Genomic DNA, 25,385 nt, shown 5'->3' with positions numbered 1-25,385 from the left:
TGGCTGAAAAGGGATAGAGATGTGGGCAAGATGTAGGCAGCACAGGGGAGGAGTACACTTACACCATATCTTATACCACTTCAATTCACAGCTGTGCTCCAGTTACATACGTTCCAGACCTGGCACAAGAACGTCCTTCCCACTGACTTCAATGGGAGGGCATTCTTTTTCAACAAACGCGCCCCTGTGTGGGTGACATCCGGTTGGAGCCATGGCGTCTGGCAGTGACTTGCAGAGCTCTCCAGGTTGCTTATCTCAAACAGCGGGGAAAAGGTTGAGAAACCTTTTTATCTTCCCTTGGAATTAAAAGGGGAAGCTTACAGTACCACCTGGATGAAATCTTGGAAGAACAGCTGCTTTTGTGAAGAAACAGAAGGGCTGAAATCTAAGAATAGATGCCTGAGTGTCAGCTACTGCACACTGTTTGAAACTTCTAAGCAATTAGGAGACACAAGGACAAACGGCTCCAAACAACATCTCTGAATTTAAACTACCAGCAATATCTGAGGACTTGTAATTAAATCTGTGTAAGTTTGTTTTTCTTGTTTCTGCAATTATACTTGCTTGTTGTGCTTTGGAAAATGGGGGATGGCAGTACCAAAGGAAAAAAGGAAAGGCTTGAAAACGCCACCTACCCCCCCCCCCCCAGTGGCTCCCCTGGCAAAGGTTTCTAGAAATGCCAGAGATGAAGAGGAGTTGTTTGCTTTGATAAAAACTATGTCTTCGCAGCTATGAGAGCAGTCAAAGAAACTTGAAACAATTCAGGACTCAATAACCGCCCTTCAGGGGGCTGTAGATTTAATTAATATCTCTTTTCAAAAGATGGAAGTGAAGGTTAATGATCTTGAAGATCGGATTGTTGTGCATGAAATGGCTATGAAAGTGTCTCATAATGTTTTGTCTGCTCGAATCTCTCAACTGGAGGCTTTCACACGCAGAGCGAATCTACGTATCCTTGGTATTAAAGATGTGGCTACTGATATAAGCTTGGCAGAATTTATGGATACATTCTGCACGAGCTATTTGCTTTACCATCTGGATTTTTTACTTGATATTGAGCATGCATATTGTGTTCCTGGTTCAATGTGTGGCACTAAAGGGACTTCTGGGACTGTTATTGTTCAATTTTCACGAGTCTCCACAAAAAACTACCTTATGAGTCTGGGAAGAGAATGAGGTGAGCTCCGGTGGGAGCCAGCAAATGACAAGATTGTGCTCTTTCATGATTATACTAAAGAAATTGCTGACAGAAGAAGGCAATTTGCCAAGGCAAGAAATTTGGCAAAGCAAATTAACCTGCAATATCATATTAAATATCCGGCTACATTTTGCGTTCTTTTTGAAGATCAGATGAAAAGATTCTTGGATCCTGATGCTGCAGAAACATTTTTAATTGGTTTTAAAATTAAATTCAGGGAACCAACTCTCTCAGCCTCTGGAGTTGGAATTTAGCCATTTTCACTGTTCTTTTAAAGTGTTTTTTGGGTTTTAGCTGATAAGCAGTTGGGCAGTAGGCCAAAGATAAATGTTTGCATTTTTCTTCTTCTTTCTCCTCTTTCTTTATGTTATATTGTAATAAAGTGCATATTTGTGTATGTATGAGTACACATATAAATCTATCTTTAGATATGATACTACTTAAAATATATAAATGATTTCTTCCTGTTTTTGTATTTCTCTTAAACTTCTCTTTTCCCCATTTTTCATTAGTATTATTACTATTAATATCACTATGGGATTATTGTTGTTGCTGTTCCTTGCCGGCTAAACCTTTAATGTTTACTAATACGTGTTAACTGAATAGTAATTTATGGCTAACGGAAATGAATTGTTTGCTTCTATTTCTGTGCTATAAGACTGTTTGGATATTTGGTTTGTTCTTATTGAAGTTTAATATAATTCTGTTTTTTTCTTTTTTTCTCTCTTCCTGCTATCCTCCCTTTCTTTTCTTTTTTTTAGAATACTGTATTGTTGGAAACTGAAGATTTTGATTATATTGTTGGTAGTGTTTATTTTATTTGTAAAAACAAAATAAAAATAGATTCAAAAAACAAACGTGCCCCTGTGTTGGCAATCATCATCCCCACATTGCATCAACAGAGCACAGGATATGGATTAATTCAGCACCCAATAATAGCACACCACCACCAGCATATAAACCCCACATGGAGAGACTATAACTCAGATGATTGGGCATGCAGCATGGGGTTATATCTCTCTGGCCCCATGTTGTGCACACTTCAAGCTCACAGAGGCAAACTCCGGTCATGGTGAAAGGGCACTTTGCACACAAAGGGAGCACTTTGTGCTAAACAGCCTGGCCTCAGACCACATAGGAGAAGTTGAGTATGTTGCTAATACTTCTCTGCTTAGAACCCTAATGAGTATCTTGCTTTGGGACTCCAGACACAAACAGCCAACCCCACTCCAACAACTGGGGTTCCCGGACAGTATATCTATTACAAATAAGCAAAACCAGGGCCAACACATACGATGATGTTTAACTGCTGTAACCCTACCCCCTTTGCTATATGTGAATACTGTCTTGTCTGAACTGTATTGCTCTGCCACTCTTCCTCCCAACAGCAGGGAGCAGTCTCTCCCACACATAGGGGAGGCACTCTCTCACCCTTCACGTGTAGGAAAGCTCTCTGTTGGCAAAGGGCAGGCACTCAGTTCCAACCATTGCCACCATTGTCAACACTTTTGCCTTTCAGGATCACAGCCCAGATGCATGGAGCAGAACACACAGTGTTTCATGAAAAACCCAAAGGGGAAGTGGGACATTTATTCACGGTCACTGTTGTCTTCTCGTCCACCATTAGGGGTAGGGGGTGGAGCTGAGGCATGAGCAGTGCCAGAGCACTTATGCAGCACTGCTCACTCTCCTCTCTCTCTTACAAATACCTATTTGGGTATCCAGGTTCAGAGATAATGTAGCCCAGCTGCTTCATATTGCTTGTTATTCTGCATCTCCCCTTGCTCTCTGCGGGTACAGGATCCATCCCATAACCTGTTCCATGCAGACCATGTAGGAGGCCAACCCCATGACCGACAGCACTGTTCCTCCATAAGGCTGTTAACCTACTTGTTCCAGACTGGCTCCAGCAACCTTGCAAGCTCCACAACAGAGAGTTATGCAACGGGTGAAAGTGTACCTGTCATGGAGATGGTGCCATGAGGGACCTTGTAACTGTTACTCTGCTTTCTGTTGAGCCATTGCTCAAGGCACAGAAGCCCTACTGGGGTGACTGGTGGGTGGGGATGGACAATAATTTCATTTCTGTTCACAAATCATGCAAACAGGTTCTATTTGCAACTCTGAACTCAAATACAAGCAGGAGTGCTTTCTTTCAAGGAATGTTTGCAAATTCCTGAATTCGTCATCGTGCTTGAGAAATGTGTATTTAAAACCCCCGTTTTCACACTTTAGTCAATGGAGGAAAAATGTGCACTTTTGAAAAATATGCACAGAAATGCACACTTTCCCTGTTCAAAATGTGCACTTCTCCCATTCAAACGAGCTGGAAAACATGTAAAAAATGGGAGTGAGCCAAAACAAGCTTCAAAGTAATTTTTGGAGAATTTTAGGCAAGCTTGAAAACTGCAGGTTATCCCATCCCTACTGGTTGAAAACCCCACACACCTTTCTTTCCCTCTTATAACTTTCTCCATCCTAGATGCTGATCAGTAAAGACATTGATTTTGCCAGATGTGTTGTTTCTTTGTTGCTAGGGAGTAATAGATAGGGATTCCGTTCCCACACTTTAGTAGGATCTGGTTTCAGCTTGCCTCAGGATGGGACTGTAAGGTTGGGAGGGACGCTATGGGCTCAGACGCAATGGCCACTCCGTTTTGCTCACTCAGGTTCCCTAGGCTGTGAGGGGGCAGCTCGCCCAGAATGCACAAGTGGGATGGGTGCTGCTGCCAGGGTGTATGAGGCAGTCAGTTGGAGATGGGAGGGGAAGGGAAAGGGAGAGGAAGGAATGGGGGGGATGATGAGGGGCAGGCAATGAGTTCTGCTGGGATGCTGCCCAGAGCTGGCCTATCAGGCAAACTAACAGGGGTATGTGGGTTGGTCAAAGATGTTGCGGAAGGCAGGGAGAGCTAAAGGTTTGGCTGCCCCATGGAGCAGGCAGGCTAGTGGTCCATAGAGTGCTCCTCCTGATTGGCTCAGGTGTGCCTGGGAGAGGGGAGACCTCCCACCTTTCCAGGTATGGGGTTGTACTCTGGATTCAAACCTGGGACTCCTGCAAGTAAAACGCAACCCGACCCACCAGACCAGGGCTCTTCCTGCAGGGCTTGTGCTCCTGGCATCTATGACTGGGTATTGAGGCTAAGGGAAGAGGAGAAGAAAAAACAAACTTTGGGGTATTTGATTTAACTTCGTCACCACCAATACATATGTGGTCACTGCAATCCTTATTGAGGCATATCTAGCATCCTTCAACACTAGAAATCTGCCGCCGTATTGTACTTTTACTGCTAAATCCCACTACAAAACTGAACTTTCTGTTTGGCCTTAGGAACAAAAAGTGTTTTGGAAATACTTGCTGCCCATATGAATAAAAAAAATGAACTTACTTGCAGAAAGTTACTTTTCCTCAACTCAGTCAGAGATATTTTCCCATTCCAGGATCTATTGACTGTGTAAAATATTCTTTGAATAACCTGGAAAAGATGAAATACAAGTCTCAAAATCATTTGCAAATCAGAACTGGACTTATTGCTAGTGTGGAATATTCCACACTAGCAACACACACACACACACACCCCAAAGCCACACAAATCTTGCATCCTGTTTCTGACAATAACCGATATTTAAAAGGAATAGCAACAAGAAAATGTGTAGAGTCTTAGAGTGGTCTAAGATACAGGTATTTATTAAAATATTTATATTCTGCTTTTTATTAGAAATCCACAAGGCAGCTAAGAACATTCTTAAAATCCAGCAGTGGCGCCTCCTCATTCTTTCCACTACCCCCAGATGAGAAATTGGGCAGGTGGCCTCTCCAGAGAGGCAGGTTGGACGCTTTGTGCAGCTGACCCAACTCTCTGGAGAGGCTGTTCACCCACCCGATTTCTTGTTTGGGGAACTCTCCCAAAGCGAGAGATCAGATGGGCGGCCTCTCCAAAGAACCCAGCTGCCTGATCTCTTGCTTTGTGAGAGGGCTCAGAGTGAGAGATTTGGGGTGGGGGTGGGGTGATGGCTGCTCCTCCAAGCTCCAAGGAGTTCTGCTTGCTGCTCTCCCACTGTGGCATTTGCTGCAGCAGGCAGGCAGAGCCAGTGTGGTGGTGGTAGTACCCACAGGGGCTTTCCTGGCAGGGGTGTGTGTGTGCGTGCACACAATCTGCCACTCCTCTCAATCCATCGCCTGAGCAGGGGATTCACCCTGCCTCATGGGACGGTTGGCTCTGTTAAAATCCACAATACCAGTTAAAACCATGATAAAATCGATGAAAACACAACACCTACAGCTAATTAAACAACCAAGACCAAAACGATCATCTCCAAAAAAAAAAATCAACTTAAACATTAAGCGACCCCCCATCACCCCTCTGGAAAGCAACCACCTTTGCTTGGCACTTGAAAACCACCAAGAATGAAGCAAAATTATTCTCCCTAAAAAAGGGTTCTAATACAACAGACAAAGACTGTCTCTTCTCTAACAGTTGAGAAGGCCATGTCCTAAATAATTACCAGCTGTATTGATGAGGGAACAGGGGGAGGATCTTAGGTTTTCTTCACATGGAGCTTTTATCATATGATTGAGATTGGTCCTTCTCAGAAGTTTGTGGGCTTTTTACATGACGCCGTGTCCTTCCAGGTCATCTCCTGCACTAAAGGCCCTTTGTTCCGTTTTTAAATAGATCGCAAATAATGAGCTATCAAATTACCCCATTGTGTTCCACTTCAGTTTCCTCCATGAAAGAGGAAAAGCAGCAAGAAGAGGAGCGAGATCAATGAAAGATAATAGAAGACTCAGATACGGGGAGAAGGAGGGGGAAAGGGGTGGGAGAAAAGGAAGCGGGTGAAAAAAGGAGTTGCTGTGATCCTGCATTTAAAACGGAAGCAGAAAGCCCCGTTTTAAATGCAGGATTTTAGGCTGGTGTAGAGATGCCCTTAATGTGTGGGTAGGATCATATGGGAGAAATCAGTCCTTAACGTACCCTTGGTCTATGCCATTTATTTATTTAGGATGCAATCCTATGCCCCCCGGAGTGTGTCCCAGGGACCACAGGATATTTTGGATGCCCCCTCCTGTTGTAGACACTGCTATGACCTCGGGAGGGGGTGCTACGACTTCTAGATCCAATGCCTCCCCCTCCCCCTCACAGCTGTAAAGAACCACAGCATCTGCTTTCTGAGGTCGCAGAAGCAACCACAGATGACCTTACAGAGGTCAAAAAGGGGGCATTCCTGTGGTTGGGGAGGGGACAGCCTGGGATATGCAAAATCTATGGCTTTCCCAGCCCCAGCTCCGCCCCCAGCAATGCAGTTCCTCTAGACGGGCTCCGAGGTGCATCCAGAGGGAAAAGTTAAAAAAAGGGGGATGGAGAGGTGAAAATTGCCTCTGTCACTCCTCTCCACAGCTGCCTGGCAGGGTACAGGACAGCTGGAAGCCTCCAAGAGTCTTCTGTCTAGCAAATGGCAAACTGATACTGCTGTGCCCTTAGTGAATTTTTATACCACCCTTCAATAAGTATTTCCAAGTTGGGTCATGTAAAAACAAAACATAAAAACACATACAAAATGAAATAACAAATACGAACAAAAATAGCAGCATAAAAATATCTCATCAAGTTAAAAGGACTGGGAAAATTTTAAACAGTATTCAGTTAATACTGGAAGGCCACTAATGCAGGCACCAGGCAAGCCTGCCCAGGAAAAAGAAATCCAAAAGCAGGGTGCCACAACTAAGAAGAACCTCTCTCCAGTTGCCTCCCACCATACCTCAAAAATTAATTCAGTGCACAGACAAGTTGATGTGGGAGTAGACAGTAGCCACATTCAGGGCATTTCTACAGCAGCCTAGAATCCTTCATTTAAAACAGGGCTTTCTGCTTCCGTTTTAAATGCAGGATCACCACTGACTCCCTTTACATGCGCTTTCTCCCCCTGCCCCCGCACCCTTCTCCCCGTATCTGTGTCTTCCATTATCTTTAATTGATTTCGCTCCTCTTCTTACCGCTTTAACTCTTTTGAGGGAGGGAACTGAAGTGGAACACAACAGGGTAATTTGATAGCTCATTATCTGTGATCTATTTAAAAACGAACAAAGGGCATTTAGTGCAGGAGGGTCATGGCAGGGTCATAGCGTCATGTAAAGAGCCCGCAAACTTCCATGAAGGAGCAATCTCAATCGCAGGATAAAAGCTCTATGTGATGAAGCCCTCAGACAAGTTAGTAAGCCAGAATTTTTTGAAATGGCAGGAACCACAGGGCCCATTCCTAGAGCAATTTTTGTGTTTTTTTCCTGAGGGTTCTGGGGGGCCACCAGACAGGGCTTAGGGGGCTGCTATAGCCCACAGGCCATGCTTTTTGCACCTCGGTGCTAAACAAACCAGGGATGGAGAGTCCTTGGCTTGTATATGAACTCCTGTTAGCAGGAAAAGCCAAGCAGGAGCAACAGAGCCGCATGCACGAACACACTGGCTTCCTCATGGTAAACCAGAATTTTTAAAAATTCTGGCTTATTGTGGTGTGCGAACTGGTTCATTCTTTCAAGTACTCAGGTCTCAAGCTGTGTAGGGCTTTAAAATCGAAGTACCATCAGTCTGAAGAGTGCTTAGAAACAGAACAGGACAGGACAGGACAGGACAGGAGCTAAGCTCCAGCAAGATACATTCCTAACAACCAGTCCTAGTTTGTAACCTAGAAGCTACAGTCTGGACTAAGTACAGTTTCCTAGCAGTATTCAAAGATAGCCCCACCTACAATGCATTGCATTACATTACTTGGTTTTACTTTCCTATCATTGTGAACAACTTAGCAAACATTGTAGAGAAGCAAACAGGATGCTAAGGGCAATGAAGAATTAAATGAATGAAACAAAACGTTATAATGCCATTAGACAACTTGATTTGTTCTCCTTCAAAATGAATCATGACCCTTTGCTTATAGAAATGCTGACATATTGTTCAAGCCAACCTACCGTGGTAATGTAGCGGGAATGGAATTCTGGAGCATCCTTTAGAAATGTCAATCCAGGGTGAGTTTCTACTACATCCTGAAAGATACCCAAATTATTTCATCCATACAAATTAGGAAGTTAACACAGTGATATTATATAGCAGTTCTTCTACATATCTGTAGCATTTTAAAAGCCACATTGCCTTCATTATCTAGAAGAGCAATTCAAAGTGAAGCCAGGGAGGAGCAGAGCAGCAGATCCACCACTGCATTATGAGTCCCACCATCTCATGTTGGCCAGGGCAGAATATGGGAGCCCTTACTTCCCCCGGCCCCTTCTGTTGTTGCTGCAATACCAGCTCCAGGCTGGCATAGCTGAGAAGCCTGAGGGGCAATCACACGTACCTGCAATAATGGGATGAAATCTTCTTGTTCCAGATAGTTACAGTTGGGTTTTGCTAAAAGACAAATGAATTTCGATGCATCATCATGGCAGTTGTGCAGTATCCTACAAAAGAGAAATAAGACTGTAAAAGTACTCTAAGGAATTTGAGTTTCCAAAGTACAAAAAAAAAATACTACTTTGAAAGGCCTTCAGCTCAACCCCTTAATCCTCATTTCCAGCTATAACTAAGGGCCAAACCACATGTCACACTAATCACAGAGTTTTGCCCTTAAGTGCAGGAGTTTTCCCCCACCCACAAATGGTCAGCATGGGGAACCCTATCCAGATTGGGGCTCTGGCATAAGGAGAGGGAGGCTTTAACTAATTCCCCCCTGCTGCAATCCCAGTCCAGATCGTGGCCTTCATATGGGTTATCTGTGTAGGTGGAAAGATGCTATTTGCTCCGATGGGAGCGTTTAACCCTATGCAAATAGCCAGAGGGTGGGGGTGGGGTGGAATCCATAAGGGCGGCAGCAGGGGCAAAGTCTTAAATTCCCCTATCCTTCATGCCAGGCTCTCAATCTAGTATTGGAGGCCCAATACTAGCTATTTGGGAGGGAGAGAAACTGCACTTAAGAGCAATGCTTAGCTCTCAGTTTAAATTCATATAACTACATTTGCTCACATTCATCTCTTGCTACTCTTGTCTCTCCCTCACTAAACTCTATTTGTCTTCCCCATTATCTATTTTATACTGTAAGCTCCTTGAGGGCTGGGCACCTGACTAATTTTTGCTTCTCAAACTCTTTCAAGTACCATGTGCATTTGCTGATGCAGTAATAATAATTTTGAGGATTCATAATAATAATGAAAAATGATGACAGAGATTACACCGAAGACCACCAAATTAGAGGTGGTGCTTTTGGAAACTGAGTGTCTCTCCCCCCCACCCCCAACTGGCTGCCAGGGAGGGTGTTAACCTTTCCCCCCTGCTTCAGTCCCAACAAAGACAACATTTGATTCAGAAGTCCTCCCATCATGGGAGCTATCTAGAGTAAAAAAGAGAGAAGCAACTTCCACTGACACACTTAGGGCACAATGCTATGCATGTTTAGACAGAAAAAAGTCCTACAACTCCCAGCATGCCCCAGCCAACATGCCTGGCTGGGGCATGCTGGGAGTAGTAGGGCTTTTTTTTCTGTCTAAACATACATAGGATTGTTCCCTAAGTGTCAAATCTAGACTGACCCTGAGGGCTGATTGTGAACTATATAAAGATTCATACTTGTGTACTAGAAAGTATTCATAAAGTAATGTAAGAGCAGTTGTGCAAATCAATGTTTTGATTGCTATGCCTGATGGATTAGCTTCCCAATGCATGTATGGGGACCAAAATATACACTCTTTTGGTCATTCTAATTATACGTCATATATATACTTATTCATATACAAGAATAAATCATGTACACAGCTGTTCTGTGAGAAACAGTCCTCACTGAGTACTAGACAGATCCATTAAAATCTGTGAGCATTCTGTAACTGATGTCATTGTTTGGTGGTGTCATGCCCCGACTGGAGGAGTCCTCCTCAGAGGAACTAGAGGCCCCAGAAGCCCAGATTACTCCAGACCAGGGACTGCTGCCAGACCTACAGGAGCCTGAACCCTTGGGGGAAGTGGTTGCAGGGCCATCCCTGTCAGGACAAAGGGACTCTCAGGCAGAGGCTGAGCCACCCCCTTATCACCAAGGGCGTCGTTGCCTGAAGTGACAGGCTCGTAGGGCATCGACGAAGGAGTGCTCACCTCCAGAAAAGGTCTCCTCAGGAGTAGCCTCTGGAAAGGAAGCTCTGATTACTGCAGCTGAGCTCTGGGTGAGGACTGGCTGGCTTTGGGCTTAAAAGCCTTCACTAGAAACCCAGCCACTGTTGGAACGATTTGATCCCGCCTCTGCTGTGCACCTTGCCTCCTGAATTGTGCCCTGTGATTGATGCTCTGTTTACTGACCTTCTGGACTGTGTAATGTACCTGACTGATTTACTGTGTTTGACCTCTTGCTTGTTACCTTGAATACTCCTGCCTGATCCTCACTGACTGACTGATTGAGTTCTGACCTCTGCCTGGATTTTGATCACTCCTGCCTTAACCTAAACATCCTTGGACTGAAATCTGTGTGCTTGCCCATTTGCTTGCCAACTTGACTATTTTATTGCATTGCTCCCTATATTTGCTTGCAAACAGCCAAGACTCGATCTAGAGCAGGACAGGTGGATTTCATCCATGCATTATTTTGACGGAAAGTTAAAGTAAGACAAATTCAGACTAGACACTCCATAACAAGAGTAAACCACACCTATTAAAATAACTGTCAACACCCTGTTAATTTCAATGGTTCCACCTGGGACCCAATATTTTTAACAGTAAAAACTGTTAAGCACTGTGCTGATTTAATTGCAGTCCCATCACTTGAAGTATTTTAATTAAAACTAGGTATGTTTCTGTTATAACTAAACTAGAATATTTCAATATTCCAGAAGGAGGAATCTATATATTAAAGAATACAGTGGTGTAACGCTTATTACTAGAGATCTACCAGAACCAATTTTGCTCATTTTTTAAAAATAAAATTGAAGCTTGAGCAGTGTAGACATGCAGAAAAATTTTGAAAACTCTAAAAACTCTAAAACATGAGCTTTAATCGCAAAACAGTCTGTTTATTTGCTCCATGCTAAACAGTCTCCTTTTGCTCCATGGTTCAGTGCAGGTTTATTTGTGCCACACCAAACAGCACCTGATCTGGCATGAATTGTTTTCAACCACCATTACCTGCATCTTCCCGCTTTCCTTTTTCTGTTTGGGTTTGTTTTTCTTTGTTTTCCTTCACAGGCAGGCTTTACAGGGTACTGTTAGGCACTGCAGCCATGCTCCCCCCTCCAATTGTATTATTTTGAACAGGATCAATCAGAGCGAGGAGGAACAGACTGCTGCTACTTCTCCAGTGATGTCCTGCACATAGGTGGGGTTTGTATATCTGTGTGTGTGTGTGTGTGGGGGGGGGAGTTAGTGGGGAGGGTGATGTGGGGGGGTGCAAGACTGGCACTACATTGGATGGCTCTGGCTCAGGACAGGTGAGAGAAAGGCAACATTTTTCTCCCCCCCTCCATCTCACTTTGTTTTTCAGGCCCTGGTGAAAGTGGAGTGGGGCTTCTTGGGTGGGGGCTTGGAACACCCCCTTTCCCTGCAGCAGAGGAGGGGTGGGTCTGTCTATGCTTTCATGTAATGGGAGGGGGTTCTTATTGGAAGGAGGGAGGCTAATTGTGTGGGTGAATGACAGCGAGGTAGGTAGGCTGGAACACCCCATTTGCTATAGCAGGGTGAGGCTTGCTTTCATGAAGTGGGAAGAGATCATTATTTGGGCGCTCACTGAAAGGAAGCTGATGCAGGACATAGTTAGAAAGCAGAGAGGGAAAGAAGGAAATGCCCCCTCAAAGTTGTTCCAGATGCAAGGGAAACAGCCAAACATATTTTCATCCAATCATTATCAGATTACTAGCCCCCCTGGTGACACGGGCTTTACACTAGTTACTGAATAACAGTTTATGACCTTTGTTATGTATAGGTCTGACTGTACCATTGAAACAGAAGAGTGAGTGGAGGAATGATTGACAGCTGAGGCTACAATGGAATGGTGGGTGCGATTAGGGGCAGTTGGAGAAAGTCATTTAGAAGGAGGACAGAGACAGCTAGTGAGAGGTTGTGAGTTAGGATTGAAAGATAGTGACCTGGTTTGTACATAATGCTTACCTATGCTTTATTTAAAACCAGCCACCCTTCATGCCAGTACTACAGCATCACAAAGGCATCTGGTATTCAGGGAGGGAGCAGGCAAAGGAGGAGGGAAACAAACAACTCAGGGTTTGAGAAAATAAGCCTTGGTTTGTTTGATCGTATGCCAGACAAACCCTGGTAAAACAACAAAGCAGGGGTTAAATATACCATGGGCTAGTATTGCATGCAAACAGGTCAGTGAGAGGAATTGGGGCCAGAGTAGGTTAAGTTAGTGAATAGAATCAGAGGCAGGTGTAAATTAGAAGGGAGGGAGAGAAGTTATGTTAGGTTTTGAGACCCCTCAGCATCATCTAACAGTTATTGTGAAGGCTGACCTGTTAAATACATGTTTATTCTTTTAAATACCTATATTCTGGTCTGGGTGGATTTAAAGATTGACATATCTCACACCACATGCTAAGGATATAAGAGGAGAGTCCTACTGTTCTATATAAATCAGTAGGTGGTGGCAGCTGGTGTTTTGGGGAGTCCTACAAAAACTCGACTGAATGACCTCTACAGGACAAGGCCTTATAGGGGACCACTAGATATGTCAGAACCATTGTGGGCCTTTCTGGCCTAGAAAAGTATAAATACATAAGCAAATCTTGTATGAATGCGAGATTTATAAAATGATAGAAAGCATATTTCAATTAAAAAAAATCCACAATATATTAAAAGGAAGAAAACTGGAGACAGTGTAAAAATAAGGTTTTAAAGGGCACAGCTGAAACACAAAAAATAAAACATTCAAAGTAAAGGTGTACTGGGCTGCTTTTTCTAGAATAATATTTTTACACAGTGTACTCACTTTCTCCACATGGCCACAAATGAATGTACTGATACAAATCCTGTCCGCTCTCCTCCTGATGCACTGAACATGGGCGCTTTCCAGTACAGGGGGCAGCAGCATATCTGTAAACAGCACAACAAGACAGAATGTAGCTAGCATCCTCAGAAGACCTTCCTTCTTAGGATAATATTTTAACAGAACATAAAATGAAGAAAAGGCAACTTCTGGATTTTAAAAAATAAAACCCAAGCAAACTGGAATTTTAAAATTCTGAATTGAATCTAATAGATTAAAGGCACAATCCTATGCATGTTTAGTCAGGAAAAAAGCCTACAATTCCCAGTGTCAGGGATTACTAAGCCCTCCCGCTGAGTAATGAGGTAAGAGAGACTTGCTGTGCAATCCGCAAAACCTTTATTGAGTTAGTAACACCACACCTATAGCATTACATCTAATTAGCTAAACAAAGCAAAGCGGCTACCTGTCAACTCAAATGGATGGTTTTCCCCACCCGCGTGCCCAGGCTTTTACCGGGCTCCTCCTTCAGGGCAGGTCTTTCTGACCCAACTTTTGATGGGCAACCAATCTGGCAGACTGCCTCCTCTCAACTCCGCTTGCTTAACTCTGCGCTAAATTTGGATGTCTGTCGATTCTGGTGCTCCCTACCCCACTGACAAAGGGTGAAGTCCCATGGGGAGTGGGGATGATGGTCTCTGAACCTGGGTCTCCTGTTTGATAAGCCCCTGGGACAATTCATCCTTGACTCCTGGATAGTCTTGGGGAATTTCCTCCCCTGCTCCCTGTCTTGGTTGGGCTTCTTCTAGCTCTGACTCCAAATCAGGGTCTGAAACCAAACCCGGGAGCTTGGGCCCATTCCTGTCACCCAGCATGCTGGGAGTTGTAGGCCTTCTTCCTGTCTAAACATGTATAGGATTGCACCCTTAGAGTCTAATGTTTATTTACTCTGAAGTAAATATTTCTAGATCAATGGGTCTACCACCATGTAAGACTGTTTTCATGTGTGCCGCTTAACATTCTTTTGGGGATTTATTGCGTTGACAGTGGCCATTGTGTAAAAGACATGTGAGGATTTTTAAACGAATTGATGGCCATGTAGGATTTACAAACTTCCTGTGATATTTGTGCCACCTGTGTTGTGTGATATGTCACCTGTGAACATAAATGTTCTATCTAAAGCACACATTTAGTCCTCCATCCACCATTTTTCCATAGAGTTACGCAGATTTGGGTCTTCTGTTTGATTTAGATTTTAACTTCTCCATATATGGAAGTGTCCCCTTCATGGATCACTGCCTTGTTGTGGCGAAGGGGCTTGCGTAACTCAGTGAAGCCATAAGCTATGCCGTGCAGGGCCACCCAAGACGGACAGGTCATGGCAGAGAGTTCTGACAAAATGTGGTCCACTGGAGAAGGAAATGGCAACCCACTCCAGTATTCTTGCCAAGAAAACCCCATGGAACGTATCACAAGGCTAAAAGATATGACGCCGGAAGATGAGCCCCTCAGGTCGGAAGGTGTCCAATATGCTACTGGGGAAGAGCAGAGGGTATTTCCAAGTAGTGCCAGAAAGAGTGAAGCGGCTGGGCCAAACCCGAAAGGACACTCAGCTGTGGATGTGTCTGGTGGTGAAAAGAAAATCCGATGCTGTAAAGAACAATATTGTTTAGGAACCTGGAATGTCAGATCAATGAATCAAGGTAAGCTGGAGGTGGTCAAACATGAGATGGCAAGATTGAACATCGACATCTTGGGAATCAGCGAACTAAAATGGACAGGCATGGGCGAATTTAATTCAGGTGACCATCATATCTACTATTGTGGGCAAGAATCCCTTGGAAGAAATGGAGTAGCACTCATAGTCAACAAAAGGGTGGGAAAAGCAGTACTGGGGTACAATCTTAAAAATGATAGAATGATCTCAGTACGAATCCAAGGCAAACCATTCAACATCACAGTAATTCAAGTCTATGCCCCAACCACTGAGGCCGAAGAAGCTGAGGTTGATCGGTTCTATGAAGACCTACAACACCTTCTAGAACTAACACCAAAAAAAGATGTCCTCTTCATCATAGGGGATTGGAATGCTAAAGTAGGAAGTCAAGAAATCACCGGGATAATAGGCAGCCATGGCCTTGGTGTACAAAATGAAGCAGGACAAAGGCTAATAGAGTTTTGCCAAGAGAACACGCTGATCATAGCAAACACTCTTTTCCAACAGCACAAGAGGCGACTCTACACATGGACGTCACCAGATGGTCAATATCGAAATCAGATTGATTATGTCCTTTGCAGCCAAAGATGGAGAAGCTCCATACAGTCAGTAAAAACAAGACCTGGAGCTGACTGTGGCTCAGATCATGAGCTGCTTCTTGCAAAATTTCGGCTTAAATTGAAGAACGTCGGGAAAACCACTAAACCGTTCAGGTATGACCTAAATCATATCCCTGATGAATATACAGTGGATGTGAGGAATAGATTTCAGGGATTAGACCTGATAGACAGAGTGCCTGAGGAACTATGGACGGAGGTCCGTAACATTGTTCAGGAGGCAGCAACGAAATCCATCCCAAAGAAAAAGAAATGCAAGAAAGCAAAGTGGCTGTCTGATGAGGCTTTACAAGTAGCTCACGAAAGAAGGGAAGCGAAAAGCAAGGGAGAAAGGGGAAGATATATCCAACTGAATGCAGAGTTCCAGAGAATAGCAAGGAGAGACAAGAAGGCCTTCTTAAATGAACAATGCAAAGAAATCGAGGAAAACAACAGAATGGGAAAGACTAGAGATCTCTTCAAGAAAATTGGAGATCTCAAGGGAACGTTTTGTGCAAAGACGGGCATGATCAAGGACAAAGAAGGCAGGGACCTAACAGAAGCAGATGAGATTAAGAAGAGGTGGCAAGAATACACAGAAGAACTGTACAGGAAAGATCTGAATGTCCCTGATAGCCATGATAGTGCGGTCACTGAACTTGAGCCGGACATCCTAGAGAGTGAAGTCAAGTGGGCCTTAGGAAGCATTAGTAACAACAAAGCTAGCGGAGATGACAGTATTCCAGCCGAGCTATTTAAAATCCTCAAAGATGATGCTGTTAAAGTGCTGCATTCAATATGCCAACAAATTTGGAACACTCAACAGTGGCCACAAGACTGGAAAAGGTCAGTTTACATTCCAATTCCGAAGAAGGACAACGCCAAAGAGTGTTCAAACTACCGCACAATTGCGCTCATTTCACATGCCAGCAAGGTGATGCTCAAAATCCTACAAGCTAGGCTTCAGCAGTATGCGAACCGAGAACTACCGGAAGTACAAGCGGGGTTTAGAAGAGGCAGAGGAACTAGAGATCAAATCGCCAACATTCACTGCATCATGGAGAAAGCAAGAGAATTCTAGAAAAATGTCTATTTCTGCTTCATTGACTACGCTAAAGCCTTTGATTGTGTGGATCACAACAAACTGTGGCAAATTCTTAAAGTGATGGGAGTACCAGACCACCTTACCTGTCTCCTGAGAAACCTGTACGAGGGTCAAGAAGCAACAGTAAGAACCAGACATGGAACAACCGAGTGGTTCAAAATTGGGAAAGGAGTACGACAAGGCTGCATATGGTCACCCTGCTTATTTAACTTATATGCAGAGTACATCATGAGAAATGCCGGGTTGGATGAATCAGAGGTCAGAAAGAAGATTGCTGGGAGAATTATCAACAACCTCCGATAGGCAGACGATACCACCCTAATGGCAGAAAGCGAAGAGGATCTCAAGAGCCTCTTGTTGAGGGTGAAAGAGGAGAGTGCAAAAGCTGGTTTGAAACTCAACATTAACAAAATGAAGATCATGGCATCTGGCCCCATCACTTCCTGGCATATAGAAGGGGAAGAAATGGAAGCAGTGACAGATTTTACTTTCTTGGGCTCCAAGATCACCGCAGACGGTGACTGTAGCCATGAAATTAAAAGACGCTTGCTCCTTGGGAGGAAAGCTATGGCCAACCTAGACAGCATAGTAAGAAGCAGAGACATCACCTTGCCGACAAAGGTCCGTCTAATCAAAGCTATGGTTTTCCCAGTAGTAATGTATGGCTGTGAGAGCTGGACTATAAGGAAGGCTGAGCGCCGAAGAATTGATGCTTTCGAACTGTGGTGCTGGAGAAGACTCTTACGAGTCCCCTGGACTGCAAGGAGGTCAAATCAGTCCATCCTAAAGGAAATCAACCCTGAGTGCTCATTGGAAGGACAGATACTGAAGCTGAAGCTGAAATATTTTGGCCACCTAATGCGAAGAGAAAACTCTCTGGAAAAGACCCTGATGCTGGGAAAGACTGAAGGCAAAAGGAGAAGGGGACGGCAGAGGATGAGATGGCTAGACAGCATCACGGATGCAATGAATATGAACTTGAGCACGCTCCGGGAGAGAGCGCAGGACAGGAAGGCCTGGCGTACTATGGTCCATGGGGTCACGAAGAGTCGGACACGACTGAACGACTGAACAAATCATAGAATCATAGAATAGTAGGGTTGGAAGGGGCCTACAAGGCCATCGAGTCCAACCCCCTGCTCAATGCAGGAATCCAAGTCAGAGCATCCCTGACAAATGGCTGTCCAGCCTCGTCTTGAAGGCCTCCAGTGTGGGAGAGCCCACCACCTCCCCAGGTAATTGGTTCCATTGCCGTATTGCTCTGACACTCAGGAAGTTTTTCCTGATGTTCAGTCGGAATCTGGTTTCCTGTAACTTGAGCCCATTATTCCGTGTCCTGCACTCTGGGATGATCAAGAAGAGATCCTGGCCTTCTTCTCTGTGACAAATATGGAAGTGTCTTTGGACACTATTAACAGGTGCCATATTTTCGAAGTTTTAAAGTTATGCCACCATGGGAAGGGCCAAGGAGGAGAAGAAAAATAGTACTAGTTCAGAAAAGAAAAAAGTTGCACAGTAGCAGCAGAGGCCACCTCACTTCACCGGTGTTGGCTTTGCCTTCCTGGGATTTCATACCCACATAAATATGTTGTTGTTGTTGTTGTTTATTCGTTCAGTCGCTTCCGACTCTTCGTGACTTCATGGACCAGCCCACGCCAGAGCTTCCTGTTGGCCGTCGCCACCCCCAGCTCCCCCAAGGTCGAGTCCGTCACCTCCAGAATATCATCCATCCATCTTGCCCTTGGTCGGCCCCTCTTCCTTTTGCCTTCCACTTTCCCTAGCATCAGCATCTTCTTCAGGGTATCCTGTCTTCTCATTATATCGCCAAAGTACTTCAGTTTTGCATTTCATAAGTGAGCAGTCTGGCTTTATTTCCTGGAGGATGGACTGGCTTGATCTTCTTGCAGTCCAAGGCACTCTCAGAATTTTCCTCCAGCACCACAGTTCAAAAGCATCTATCTTCCTTCGCTCAGCCTTCCTTATGGTCCAGCTCTCGCAGCCATAGGTTACTACGGGGAAGACCATTGCTTTAACTATGCGGACCTTTGTTGTCAGTGTGATGTCTCTGCTTTTCACTATTTTATCAAGATTTGTCATTGCTCTCCTCCCAAGAAGTAAACGTCTTCTGATTTCCTGGCTACAGTCAGCGTCTGCAGTAATCTTTGCACCTAGAAAGACAAAGTCTGTCACTGCCTCCACATTTTCTCCCTCTATTTGCCAGTTATCAATCAAGCTGGTTGCCATCATCTTGGTTTTTTTTAGGTTTAACTTTTTTTTAGGTTTAACCAGCTTTTGCACTTTCTTCTTTCACCTTCCTCATGAGGTTCCTTAGCTCCTCCTCGCTTTCAGCCATCAAAGTGGTATCATCTGCATATCTGAGATTGTTAATGTTTCTTCCAGAGATTTTAACTCCAGCCTTGGCTTCATCAAGTCCAGCACGTCGCATGATGTGTTCTGCGTACAGGTTGAATAGGTAGGGTGAGAGTATACAACCCTGCCGTACTCCTTTCCCAATCTTAAACCAGTCCGTTGTTCCATGGTCTGTTCTTACTGTTGCTACTTGGTCGTTATACAGATTCCTCAGGAGGCAGACAAGATGACTTGGTATCCCCATACCACCAAGAACTTGCCACAGTTTGTGATGATCCACACAGTCAAAGGCTTTAGAATAGTCAATAAAACAGAAATAGATGTTTTTCTGAAACTGCCTGGCTTTCTCCATTATCCAGCGGATATTGGCAATTTGGTCTGTAGTTCCTCTGCCTTTTCTAAACCCAGCTTGTACATCTGGCAATTCTCGTTCCATGAATTGCTGGGGTCTACCTTGCAAGATCTTGAGCATTACTTTACTGGCATGTGAAATGAGTGCCACTGTTTGATAGTTTGAACATTCTTTGGTGCTTCCCTTTTAAGGGATGTCAGAGAATTTCTCCACGAATCTCGGGGAGGCCGAATGCCAGCGCATTCGGCCCCCCAAAATTGGTGGAGAAACGGTCTGCCCCCCCGCCCCCCCCGGGACAGGACTTACCTTGGTCGAATGTCCCTGGCGGCGGCGGCGGCGGCTCCGGTGCGGCGGCTGGTCTTCTGACCGGCTGCCGCCGCCGCCATTTCCAAGTAAAAAAAACCAAAAAAACAAGCAAACGTGATAGGCTACGTAAAGATTTACGTAGCCTATCACGGCTAGATTTTTAAAAAACACCATGATAGGCTACGTAAATGTTTATGTAGCCTATCACAGCTGACTTTGGGGGAAAAAAAAAAAGCGCATACGCAAATGGCGGCGCCCATGGGTGCCGCCATTTGCGTTCCTTATTTTGGCACGTGTAGTCTACGTAAACATTTACGTAGACTACGGCGAAAATAAGGGCAACACTATTTGCGTTGCCCTTATTTTCGCTGTAGTCTACGTAAATGTTTACGTAGACTACATGTGCCAAAATAAGGAATGCAAATGGCGGCGCCCATGGGCGCCGCCATTTGCGTACACGCTTTTTTTTTTTCAAAGTCAGCCGTGATAGGCTACGTAAACATTTACGCAGCCTATCACAGCTGACTGCAGGGACGCAAATGGCGGCGGCTATGGCTGCTGCCATTTGCGTCCCGGCACGACCAGAAGATTCATGGCTGGAGGGACGGGGTGCCTCCCCCCCGGCCAGAATTTCGGCGGGGAGGGACGGGGCGCCTCCCCCCTGCCAGAATTTTGGGGGGAGGGACGGGGCGCCTCCCCCCCACCGCGAAGCAAGCTTCGGGATCAGGTAAGTGACTTTCGTCCATCCCTACCCTTTTTCGGTATGGGGATATAAGTTGATCTTTTCCAATCTGTTGGCCATTCTTGTGTTTTCCAAATTTGCTGGTATATGGCATGCATCACCTTGACAGCATCATCTTGCAAGATTTTAAACAGTTCAGCTGGGATACCGTCATCTCCTGCTGCCTTGTTATTAGCAATGCTTCTTAAGGCCCATTCAACCTCACTCTTTAGGATGTCTGGCTCTAGCTCACTGACCACACCGTCAAATCTATCCCCGATATTATTATCCTTCCTATACAGATCTTCCGCATATTCTTGCCACCTTTTCTTGATCTCTTCTGCTTCTGTTAGGTCCTTGCCATCTTTGTTTTTGATCATACCCATTTTTGCCTGGAATTTACCTCCGATGTTCCTAATTTTCTGGAAGAGGTCTCTTGTCCTTCCTATTCTATTACCTTCTTCCGCTTCCGCGCATTGCTTGTTTAAAAATAATTCCTTATCTCTTCTGGTTAACCTCTGGAATTTTGCATTTAATTGGGCATATCTCCCCCTATCACTGTTGCCTTTTGCTTTCCTTCTTTCTTGGGCTGCTTCCAGTGTCTCAGCAGACAGCCATCTTGCCTTCTTGGTTTTCTTTTTCTTTGGGACGTTTTTTGTTGCCGCCTCCTGAACAATGTTGCGAACTTCTGTCCATAGTTCTTCCGGGACCCTGTCTACTAAATCTAGTCCCTTCAAACTATTCTTCACCTCCACTGCATATTCATGAGGAATATTAGTGAGCTCATATCTAAGTGAACTGTGGGTCTTCCCTATTCTCTTTAGTCTGATTCTAAATTGTGCAATAAGAAGTTTGTGATCTGAACTACAATCAGCTCCAGGTCTTGTTTTTACCAACTGCATAGATGTCTGCCACCTTTGGCTACAAAGGATGTAGTCAGTCTGATTTCGGTGTCGACCATCTGGTGAAGTCCATGTATAAAGTCATCTCTTAGGTTGTTGGAAGAGAGTGTTTGTTATGCACAGTGAGTTGTCTTGGCAAAATTCTATCAGCCTATGTCCTGCTTCATTTTGTTCTCCCAAACCATGCTTGCCTGTAATTCCAGGTGTTGTTTGACTACCCACCTTAGCATTCCAGTCTCCTGTAATGAAAATAACATCTTTGTTTGGTGTACTATCCAGTAGGTGCTGCAGATCCTCATTGAACTGATCTGCTTCTGCTTCTTCAGCATCTGTGGTTGGGGCGTATATTTGGATCACTGTGATGTTAAATGGCTTACCCTGAATTCGAATTGAGATAATTCTGTCATTTTTTTGATTGTATCCCAGCACTGCTTTAGCCACTTTATTAATTATGAAGGCTACTCCATTTCTTCTGTGGTCCTCTTGTCCACAGTAGTAGATCTGGTGGTCATTTGATGTGAAGTGGTCCATTCCAGTCCATTTCAGTTCACTGACACCCAAAATGTCTATATTTAATCTTGACATCTCCCAATAACCACATCCAATTTGCCCTGGCTCATACATCTTACATTCCAGGTTCCTATGGTGTGTTGATCTTTAGAACATCGGATTCGTCGTTCACCACCAGCACCATCGGCTGCTAGCCGTCCTTTCGGCTTTGAGCTAGCTGCACCATCACATCTGGGGCTAGTTGAACTTATCCTTTGTTCCTCCCCAGTAGCATTTTGACCATCTTCTGACCTGGGAGTCCCATCTTCCGATGGTATACCGACATATCTCTGGTTGTACTGATCCATTTAGTTTTCATGGCAAGAATACTGGGGTGGGTTGCTGTTTCCTTCCCCAGGGATCATATTTAGTCTGACCTCTCTGCCATGACCTTCCCTTCTTGGGTGTCCCTTCACGGTTTAGCTCATGACATCATTGAGGTGCTCAAGCTCCAGCACCACGACAAGGTAACGATCTCCTTTGCTGAAGCATAAATATGTATATGCACTAATGATGGAGTGCACATAATTTTTTTAAAATTAAAAGATAAAGCGACAAGGCACTATAGAAGTAAAATTGACAGGTATGTTTGTCTTATACAAGGGAATTGCTTTGTATTCTAAGAGCTGGAACTCAGGTGCTGTGGGGAGAACATCTGGTCCCTCCTCTAAAAGTAATGTAGCAGTGACTGTGGATGAATCAGAGTTTAGCACAAAGGGAGATAACAAACCTGTACTAGGAAGCCAGTACATATCTCTTGGTGGAGGTTTAGTTTGGTAGTTACAAAAGGGCTCAACATATAAGATAATAAATGTAATTATAAAATCAAATACAAAACCTGTTGTGGTGGAGGTGCATGTTAAAATATCAAACATTTTTAAAATATCAAAACAACCCCAATAACCAGTGAATATAAAGTAGGAAAAAAACAGAATGAGAACAAATAGACAGCACCCAGCCACCCCAGATTTATCCTGTTACTAAAAGCCAGCCTAAACAAAAAGCACTTTGTGTATTTGTTGTTGTTGTTTTGCAGAAGGTACAAAGGCTGGCACTTGGAGGTCCGACCACAGCCTAAACCTCCACAGTCCTGGCTAAACACAGAACCAAGGCAAAAGCAACTCAATCTAGGGACTCTAGCCTCATATACCATTTTTGTCACTTACCCAACAGGGCCCACCAAAACCCATTGGTTCTTTTGCTGCTCTCACCAGCAGAGAAGTACCCTTCCAAGCGAATACCTCCTAGCTGACATCTGAAAGACATTGCTTTCCTGATTTTTCTCAGAGCCCTAGCCTAAACAAACAGTAGCAATCTAGCTAATAAAACAATGCAGCTCCTGCAGAGATTCTTCCAATATTTGCTCAGTGGCCAGCACTTCTGTGTTGCCCTCACGCATTAATGTCTGGTACCTCTGAACACCAGCTGTAAAAGTTTTACTTTTGCATTTGTTCATAGTTTCATCTTGTTACCACCTTAAACTTAAAAAATACTCCATTTGAAAGTATGATTTTTCTTTGTAAATGATTACTTGCTGATATTGTAATGAGATTCTAGCTTTGACTACTAAAAGCCAGGGAATAACAATGCTTACCTTAGCAATTTTCCCCATTTCATTAAGGGGGGCTCTGTCATCTTCAAACTCTGAAAAAGCTCCCTCAATCTTGGCAATGGTCTCTTCATGGCTGTTGCAGACATTAGGGAGTCCATTGGGGAAGTAGAAGCGTGGAATGTTTATGGATAAAGGGGCAGCAACAGTTATTTTATTTGGAGGCAGAAGTGACTGTGGGTTGACTATCAAATTTGCAGGAGCTGGGGATGGAGTCACAGGTTTCTTCTCTTGTTTATTTTGTACCTAGAAAGGTAATGCATGAAATTAGTTTTTCTACAGTCAAATGTGAAAGAAAAATGTAAGAAAAATTAGCCCATCAAATGAACAGAATATAATTAACAACTGTCAAATAATGAAGTTTTTCTACATCGTATTGTGTGTAACTTTTTGTTAACACTGTATTTCTTGCACTACTGCACCTTTCTAAGTTCCTAAAGCAGCATTCATTCAAAGCTCTCCAAAGAAGTGGGCAGGCTTCTGGCAGACACTAAATCCACTTGTTGTCTTTTAAAATTCTGATATTCTATACAATTTTAATATTATTGATTTAATTATATTTTTACCGTTTGTATATTTCTATTTATATGTTTTAATTGTATAAGTTTTTAATGCTGTAAAACTGCCTTGAGTCCCAGTGTTGGGGAAAAGGTGGGCTATAAATAAATAAATAAATTTAGTAGTAGTAGTAGTATTAATGAGCTGATGAGAGAATATATAATATTTATTTAGATTACTATCCCACGTTCTGGCTCCAGAGCCCTATTATTAAGGTGCTGCTGCTTGGAGTGCCCATTTCTCTTAGGGCTCCATTCGCCTTACCCCTCAGCCAGGCTGGCTTCTGCTTACCAGTCAAGCTGTGTCCTGCCCATGTCCCTGTTTCCTTCTCTTTCCCATCTATATTGTATAGGTAAATGCCTGGCAATGGGCAGTGGAAAGTGCTTTCCCTTGATTTGAGGGGTTCCCCCTCCTTTAGGAGCTTCTTTTAGACTTTAAAAAAAACTGTATTTTTAACTAGATCTTGGCTGGGAACCAGCTTCAGTCTCTGAGACTATCTTGCTTCCAATTGGCATTTCTAATGGTAAATATTTGGTCCCTCCTCCACTTTGGGACTCTCTATCTTTGCTTCAAGTGGTCATGCTTAGAACTCACACATAGTAATTTCATACTAATATATTTCAGTATAGTAAATTCTAACAGTGATTTGCCATACTGGGGATTGTGGATTATATGTTTTGTCCAACTTTTGTTTTTCTATGAATTAAACCTGTGCAATCCCAGTAAGTATGTTAACAACTTGTCCACTAAGTTTTTTGCTATTTAGTATTAGTATAGATTTATCTATACTAGGGAAACTGATGGAATAATTAATAATTTCAAATCTATACTTACAGTGGCCGTGCTCTTCAGCTGTGCTATAGGACATAAAACATTAACAAGGGAGTGTCCATACATGTGGTGTTCAGTTCACACGTTTAATTTCACCTTTCCCCTCATTATCCTAGAACTAATCTTATTTATCTAAAACACTTTACCACACCTGTTCTTGTGCTCAAGGTAGCTTTCCACAGTTCTCATACACACTTGATTCTTCTTCTTGGAATTGTAGTTTTTTTCTTAGTAAATGCTGAACTTGCAAAATATTACAGCAATGTACCCCTGCATTCGTTCATATCCCACTAAATTTGTTGCAGTATGATTTAAAAAGAAAAGATGAAGACACTTTGAGACTCATGCAGTAGTCAAGTTCCAGTGTCATAAAGTAACTTAGTTCCAAAGTCATTAGGTAGTTTTGGATTCTACTAGCAGATGAAATTAACAAGATGGCTAAGTGAGTGTATGAAATGGTACAAATTCACACACTGCCTCCCCACCAAAAGGAGATTCTGACTGTGAAGGAGGAAGAGGAAGAGGTGCCAGGATGAGGAATAAATGTAAGACTTCATTTCAGACTGTTTGTGCCAATGTTTCCTGAGAAAACCAGGAAGTGGTGCACAAAGAGTAATAA

The 25,385-nt window shown here is 43.7% G+C and overlaps 1 protein-coding gene across 1 annotated transcript in view; it reads right to left on the bottom strand.

The window, feature by feature from the left end:
• Positions 1-25,385, bottom strand: part of PPP2R3A (protein phosphatase 2 regulatory subunit B''alpha) — a 69,600-nt gene that overhangs the window by 27,432 nt on the left and 16,783 nt on the right. Inside the window, exons 3-7 of the mRNA XM_084846847.1 lie at positions 23,363-23,623; positions 13,154-13,257; positions 8,540-8,642; positions 8,157-8,231; positions 4,585-4,671 (exon numbers count right to left, since the gene is read on the bottom strand). Of these exons, the coding sequence (XP_084702973.1) occupies positions 4,585-4,671; positions 8,157-8,231; positions 8,540-8,642; positions 13,154-13,257; positions 23,363-23,623 (630 nt within the window). The remainder of the gene's footprint in view (positions 1-4,584; positions 4,672-8,156; positions 8,232-8,539; positions 8,643-13,153; positions 13,258-23,362; positions 23,624-25,385) is intronic.

This window comes from Heloderma suspectum, chromosome 3 (assembly GCF_057233095.1).
Source record: "Heloderma suspectum isolate Gila_16-S chromosome 3, 16-S_ref, whole genome shotgun sequence".
Taxonomy (NCBI): domain Eukaryota; kingdom Metazoa; phylum Chordata; class Lepidosauria; order Squamata; family Helodermatidae; genus Heloderma; species Heloderma suspectum.
This window is presented reverse-complemented; position numbering and strand designations above follow the sequence as displayed.